The 7,978-nt window shown below is 39.7% G+C and overlaps 1 protein-coding gene across 1 annotated transcript; it reads right to left on the bottom strand.

Moving 5' to 3' along the window:
- Window positions 1-1,933: 1,933 nt before the first annotated feature.
- LOC122312671 lies at window positions 1,934-2,944 on the bottom strand. Its single transcript, XM_043127352.1, has 2 exons — window positions 2,375-2,944; window positions 1,934-2,230 (listed from the first exon to the last, which is right to left on the bottom strand). The coding sequence occupies exons 1-2, from the start codon at window positions 2,942-2,944 to the stop codon at window positions 1,934-1,936; spliced, it is 867 nt and encodes a 288-aa protein (XP_042983286.1).
- Between the last annotated feature and the right edge of the window lie 5,034 nt (window positions 2,945-7,978).

Genomic DNA, 7,978 nt, shown 5'->3' on the forward strand with positions numbered 1-7,978 from the left:
CCTTACTAGAAAAACGGTTCTCTGCTCCTATCATGGTATTGACGGCCTCAGGAGAGAAGATTGATGATTGATGCGTCAAGGGTTCCTGATTCAAGTCTAGAACATTAGTGGAAGAGAATTGCTCAGCCATTCTATCGTTGTGGAAAAATAGAACTCAGGTCAAGAAGCGATGTATTTTTTTTTTTTGGCATCCGATAGATGAAAATGCTTATTTTTTTTTTATAGAAACTCAGAGCCTTCAATCACGTTTGTCAACAACATCAGACGATTGTTTAAATCTCCAGCCGCACTAAATTCATGGAGTTAGGCCTTGAGACTTTGCAGCATTTGTCGGGTCACGGACGGCTCCTTTTTCAACTATCTACAGTGACTATTAAATGCATCGTTTTCTTCAGTCCATTTACTTGCTGCCGATCCTTTTTAATGATGCCAAAAGGGGGAGAAGTTTTAGACTAGAATATTAACATTGTTTGAATTGCTAAACTTATTATATATGCTTGGAATTATATTTATACTTTTGCTTGAAAAACTAACGCACATTCTCAGGGGGAGCTTAAGTATCAATATAGACTTCAGGTTCTATCAAGTATTTGTCATCATCAAAAAGGGGGAGATTGTTGAACCCAAGGTTTCAAGCTTTGTATAATTATATATCTACATATGGATTTTGATGATAACAAATGAATTTAAAGAATAAAGAAGTCTCAAGCTCAAGTTGCCTACACAATGAAGTCAAGCACATCAAGGAAACAAGCATGAGCAAGAAGGGAACAAGTTCACATTAAAGTTATAGAGTAATGTTGTAAATCTCTTAAAAATTCGAAATTAGGATTAAGGCTCAAAATTAATATTTTATCATAAAACATTAAAATACATTTTCAACATGTGCATGAATATTTTGTAAATTAAATTTGAAAATTTTGAAAGATAATTGATTGTCATCTTTCACATGTGCATACCTTGATTAAAGGGTTGAACTTTGAAAATATTAAAGATGATTGATTGTCATATTTCACATGTGCATGTTTTATTTGAATATTTTCAAAAGTGATTGATGCTTTTTTTGACTTATACAAAAGGTAGATGATTTTGTTTGAAAAATTTGAAAAGTAAAGTGTGCTCCTTTTGTCATATGCAAAAAGTAAAAGATTAGGTTTGAATCTTTTGAAAAGTAAAGTGTGCTCCTTTTGTCATATGCCAAAAGTAAAAGATTAGGTTTGAAATTTTTGAAAAATGAATGATGTTGTCTTTGACAATTGAAAAAGAAGAACCTTTTATTTGAATTTTTTGAAAAAGTAAATGATGTTGTCTTTGACATGTGAATCTTTTTAAATTTGAATATGAAGTCTCATATGCCTATAAATAGATCATTTGAGAGCTTCACATTTACAACATCCAGAGCATACAATATTCATTCAAAGCTTTCATTCTCTCTTCTCTAAGCATTGAGCCTTAATTCTTGTTCATTTTGAGAGATATAGTTTGCGCTGTATTGTTCTTATTTCACTCATTGAGGAGTGTTTTCTGATAACCTACCCACTATCAGCTCTTGTATCAGAAAAAGGGTGTGTATAACCCTTGTGCGTGTAGAAAGTATTCTACACGGGGAATAGTTGAATCACCACGTGTAAGGTGATTGCAAGTGTAGAGGGTGTTCTACACGGATCCTTTGTAGCGGTGTTGTTCAAAGGTGTAATAGGTTTCTATCTCCACCTGAAGGAGATTGAATAGTGAATTCGGGAATTCTCAAGGGGTAGCTTGAGGCGAGGACGTAGGCAGTGGGGCCGAACCTCGTTAACATACTGAGTTTGCTTCTCTCTTACCCTTACTCTTTATATTTATTGCTATTTCATATTTTGTTTATATTTTATATTATATATTTGATTTATAATTGTTATTTTTTTAATACAACTCAATTCACCCCCCTCTTGTGTTAGTCATTTGGGCAACAATACCAAATTTCCAATTCCGCCTTGTTGATAAGAAACTCTTGCTCAATTTCCTCCGAGTAATTATCCTGGAGGACCTCCTCGTAGATTTCTTCCCTCTCCTCCAGTTCTTTGATTATTGCATCGACTCGGCCAAAGATCTCTCTATTCCACTGCCTCATTTTCTGTTTCAGCCTTTTTAGTTTCCCGGCCAGATTCAGTAATCCTGGCTCCCATCTTATCGGTTCATTCCATGAATTCCGTACCATATCTAAGAAGCCGTCATGTGATGTCCACATATTCTGAAAACGGAACGGTGCTGGTCCTTACCTTTCGTCTTCCTTTGTAAAGTTTAAAAAAATTGGAGAATGGTCCGAGGTTTTTCTACTTAGAAGTCTTGCCGTGGCTTGCCCATGCTCGTGCCCAAAGGTAGTATTTATTAGTACCCGGTCAAGCTTTGCCCAGCTTCTTGCTAATCCTTGTTGCCCATTACACCAAGATAATTGTTTCCCAACTAATGGTAGATCCATTGGACCACAGCCATTAATGCACTCGTTAAATTCTTCCATTGCCGAGGAGGGTCTAGGTCTACTCCCCACTCTTTCCATGTCGTATCGAATTATGTTAAAGTCCCCCAACACCACCCAGGTGTCATTGGTGTTCAACATTGTTTTCAGATTATCCCAAAGAGCCCTACGTTCAGCTTGGGAGCATTTTGCATGTACAAAAGTAATCCGCAAACTACCCCCCGGATCTACAACAATTGCCGTCATCGACTGCTTATTAATATCTAAGATTTCCAAGTTTATTTCATCCTTCCAAATGACCCACATCTTTCCACCTTCTTTTAAGTTAGAGCAATAATTGGAGAACTGTAAGCTTGCCGCCCAACTCTGTAGCTTTGAGTCCTCCTGGAAAGGCTCTAATACAACCAATACTGACACCTCATATTTCCTCACCAAACTCCTTATTCTTCTTCTCGATGTGCCTAACCCCCTAATGTTCCACACTAACATTTTCTCAATCATAAATTCAGTTTTTTTGGTTGGGCTTTGGCCCTTCTAGATTTTCTCACCAGAGTGTCATCTGAATAATGTACTCCTTGTTCACTTTGTGGTCTTGTCCCTGGATCTGATCGGTAATATTTTTGTGTTTCCCTTACTATTTCCGTTTCTTCTTCTGATAGTATTGTAAAGCTATTCCTGCAGATCACAGCTTCCTCTTCCTTATCTCTTTTGAAATCCTCCACAACAACCGTTTCCGTGTCTAGAATAGAGCTGCTCCCCACCTTACGCATTTCCCCTTCTTCCACTTGTTCAACTAGTTTCATATATTCTTCTAGAGAGTTGTCCTCTCCCACCACCTCCTCTATTCTTATGGAGTTGTCAGTTGCCTGCGCTCCACCACCATCGGGCCCCTCTTCAACTTCCTGCGAGACTCTCGCCTCTTGTTCCTCTCCATCTTCCACTACCATTCTAATATTAGAAACTTGTTTTCCTCTTTCCTCTCCTAGTTGAGACTCTTGTTTCTCTTCTGGCATAGGATCCACACTTTCTTCTCCCCCCAAGATAGCATTCTTTTGTTTCTGTCCCACTTCCTTCCATACTCTCTCCTCTCCCTCCTTTTCCAAGACTTTCTTTCCTTCCCTTCTACTCATTCTGTTCAATGTCTCTCCCATTCTACAGACCATTTCCGTGTGCCCCTGTCTAAAACATTTTTTACAGTAGTATCCTTTTTTCTCATAAACTAAATGTTGCCAGTTCTGCGTTTTGCCTGTTACTAGCGGAAACCCAGCCACTGGTTCTTCTAGTAAATCCACTTCAACACACATTCTAGCCCCTGTCTCCCTCGTCCTATATAAGGTCGCATTATCCGTTCCTAAAAATCTACCAAACCGAGAAGCTAATATCATCAAAATATCCATTCAGTAAAGATGTAGAGGCAAACCTGGTAGGTAGATCCACTGAGGAGCTATGGATGGTTCCTTTTTCACGTTGAAATCAGCTGTCCGGCCAGTTGAACAACCTGAAGGAGCATCCCGCCACATATCTTCCCTCCCTCGCCTAGGCATGAAGGTAGTCTTTTTCATTGGCTAGGTGGAGTAGCACGTGGAGTTCATCCATGAAGCTTATCATCGGCACTTTAGAAAAACCCCAAGATTTGATGATTTGCAGTCTCAGCACATCGATGGAAGGTCGCTTAGAGAAAAATTTGAGGACCAGAGCATATTTCAGCTCTTTAGCAACCCTTGACATTTCCACCTCCGAGAAAACAAAACCCAACTCTCCAGAAATCAGTTCTGGCTTCCTCAACGGTATCCTGAACTTTGCCGTCGGAATCGGTCTTTGGAGGGCCTGAGCAAAGGATCGTACACCTCTTGCATGACTCGTCTCAGCTCTGTCTCCATCCTCTCCAGCTCCACCCATCACAACAACGAGCTCCCTGAACGGTTCAGAGGTCCCTCCCCCACTCCCAGTAGCTCCCGTATGACCACCTATCATGGCCATCAGCAGCTGCCGCTCCTCTCAACCCAAACCCTAAACGGGTTTATTGCCCTTTTGTGCCACTCTGTTAACGCCCTCTCTATTTTCGCCCTATCGCCCTCTCTCTCTCCAACTTGACCCCACGCACTTGCCAGCGTTGGGTTCTGAGCCATTCAAGAGATATAAATATGGGTTTGAAGTCTAGAGTCTCAATTTGATCGAATGAGGATTCTAATTATAAGGCGCCGAGTCGTATGATCTAGGTCGGGTTTGTGAAATCAGAACCCATTTTGCCATTGTACAACGGGGAAAATGGCTTTGAAGTCTAGAGTCTCAATTTGAGAAGCTTCAAGAGGGCGTGGACAACAGATTAACTTCAGAGCTTCCTTAATGCGATTTTCAATCTGACTGCACCCCATAACGCAAATGGCAGCATCAAACATCAAAGAGAGATTTTAACTTTTTTATTCAATTATGAAAATTATTCACGGCATTGATTGCAATCATCTCATGCATGACGAAAACCAACCATGACCCAACACTGCCGAGTCTCTCATGCACGACGGAAACCGCCAAGCCTGATCAGCCACCGTGCAACGACAACATACTCCACAAAGCTGCCCATGCCACCGTGCCAGCCACCGCAAAACTTTGGAAGGGCTGCTCTGTTTTACACCACCGAAAACAGAGGAATTTTCTCCCCACCGTGAGCCACATTGCCAGCCTCACTTCAACGTCGCCACTTGCATAAACAGCGCCACCGAGCAACCCATGCCACCCCCAAGCCGTTGCTTCTCTCTCTCTCTCTCTCTTCGCCATGAATGACAGTTTGCTCTCCCTCCTTTTCTCCCCATGCTCTGCCACCACTCCCAGCCATGCCGCCGTCGATAGTCACCCAGGCTGTCGCCGCACGTAACGATCTCTCGGTAAGGAGCTCTCCTCTCTATGGCACGGGTTTAGGTCTGGAAGTGTGCTTGGGAGTGGTTTCTCTGCATGGGAGTGCTTGGCCACTTGTTTTTAACTATCTCGATGAACTTTGCAAATAAACTATATAGCACGTTGACAATTTCACCGCTTGACCCTTTGTAAATATGCTGAATCATTGCACCTCTCGACTCTTTGCAAATAAACGAAATTATGCCGAACTATAGTCCTAAAAATCAGATTCGTCTAAGCGGTACTCTTATTTTTTTTACACCGATTGACGTTTGATTCTTCAAAGTCTGGCGCCGTGGGGTGGCTTGGTTGTGGGGGAAAGGTTACTCTGTTTCAGTGGTGCAAAACAGAGTGCTTGGCCATTTTTTTTTAACTACCTCGATGAACTTTGCAAATAAACTATAGAGCACGTTGACAATTGCACCGCTTGACCTTTGTAAATATGCTGAATCATTGCACCTCTTGACGCTTTGCAAATAAAAGGTTTGCAACTTTGCTAGTTCATTGCACTGCTTGAGCCTTTACAAATAAACCATTGGCTAGTTTGTAAGATGTGCTGATAATTTATGGATTGTTAAGCCGATTTTTGCGGGCTGAATGCCAATTCAGCAAGTTAAAACTTGGCTTTTATATAATTAAATAGTTAAATAGATAACAGAAGTTGGAATGAGTTAACTGCAAAAAGTACCTTCAAACCCGAGGATTTAAATATTAAAATCAAACATCGACAACTTTTTGCAGACGCGAGTACTCAGAGACTGATTTTGTCTTTAACAGTAAAATAAACACAAACCTACTAGCCATGAGTTCATGACACCATTTTTTTTTTCCCAGTCGAATTGATTCTTATTTTCTGGCCATTTAAGATCGTGAAGGAATCAAATTCCTTTGGAAATAAACAAATGTGTAGTGCCCGAATCGAAAAACCTCGTCTACCTCGGTCCTCTATGTTTGACTCCCTTGACGTGAGTGGATCAAACTAGGATTGGGAAAACTGCCTTCGTCCTTGTTGTGGCCCTATTTTTTTTATTGTCTTACAACTCTCCTACGAGAGACCACTAGCATATAGCACCCTTTGCTTTTGGATGCAGTCAAAAACTGTAATGCCTTGACAAAGATCGTTAGTGAAAAAATCTTGATCCAATTTTGTCGCTAACAGAAGCAAACGCCAATTAATTGCTTCGGTCAGTATGTGAAAATTTTGCTCTTCAAAACGTAGAAATCTGCTCACAAGTCTTAACCAAACACAAGAAACCTTAATTCTTAATTCACTTATTGGACATACACACACACACATTTACATACATGAACGATAGAATCAAGAAGAAGAAGAAGAAGGTTGAGAGTGATGGAGCAGATGGACATCTTGGCAACTTTGGAAACGGCGGAGTCTCGAATGCCCGGAACAAAACTAACGCAATGCTCGCAAGCAGCAAAAAGTTAGAAAACTGCTATTTTTCAAAAAAAGAAAAAAGAAAAGAAAAGAAAAGAAAAAGCCCCGTTATTGAGTAACACTCTGCAGCATGAGGCTTGCAGATGTAGGGCACTCTACTCTTGGTATTGGATTTTCAATTACGTCTTTTCTTTTCTTGGAGCTCCTCATCGGAAGCAATCATCTTAGCGAAGAGTAATGCTTGCGGCACTATCCACTTTCCCTATTCCATCAATGTTCTCACTACACTACAAAGTTCGACCTTGACAATCCACTATGTCAATAAAGAGTTTTGCTACGTACAAGTGCAGTTGCGCACTAATCTGTGTACCAACACTGATTTATTCAAACTTAAAATTTAAATTAACACTGTTATCTATAAAATCTACTTTTTGACCAATCACATCACATTGGTGCACAGATTAGTACACAATTGTGTTTGCAACTATACTTTTCCGTCAATAAATTCACCAATTTGCAGAAATGCCACCTGCTCTATATATAATCCATAAATGCAACCCATATTGAAACTTGCAGCTTTCACTTGCTCTTCTGGAACTCAGCAAATCCTGATAATTGAATGAATTTTGCTGCACACTACTACGTACGTACACTGGCATATTGCCATGCAGCAAGTTCACAGATTCTCGGGTCCTTTTCCATGGTTGACCTTGAACAATCGCTTGCTCTAGAACTAAGTGACTATTCCCAAAATGTTTCCAGTGTATACAACCTTCTATTCTTCGAGGTAGTCAGAAACTGTTGAAGATATATAATATCATCGTGAGTTGATTTGTATGATTATCAAATCACTTTGATTTGATATTATCTTGATTTTATTTTCATAATGTTTAAGATATTTACCTTATCTTATCTTAATATAATTTTTTTATAAATAAGGATGTATGCCTTATATTCAGAAACAATTCATAAAGCAAAAATGTAGCCCTCAAAGTCTCTTTCCCTCTTTCTCTTTTCTCCCTCTTCTTTTATATTATATTTTATTTTTCTATCAGAAACTACTACGCCTTGGCCAAGATCGGTGTAAGGTGTCCACATTTAAACGGGTCAGTACTAAAGATTTAATAAAATATTCATTTTAGTGACAGATTTTAAACTTTAATACATAATAAAATATAAAAATCAATAATCAACTAAGTCAATCTAATACCCTTAGAGAATAGGGTTGACACCAAATC

This window comes from Carya illinoinensis, chromosome 1, assembly GCF_018687715.1.
Source record: "Carya illinoinensis cultivar Pawnee chromosome 1, C.illinoinensisPawnee_v1, whole genome shotgun sequence".
NCBI lineage: Eukaryota > Viridiplantae > Streptophyta > Magnoliopsida > Fagales > Juglandaceae > Carya > Carya illinoinensis.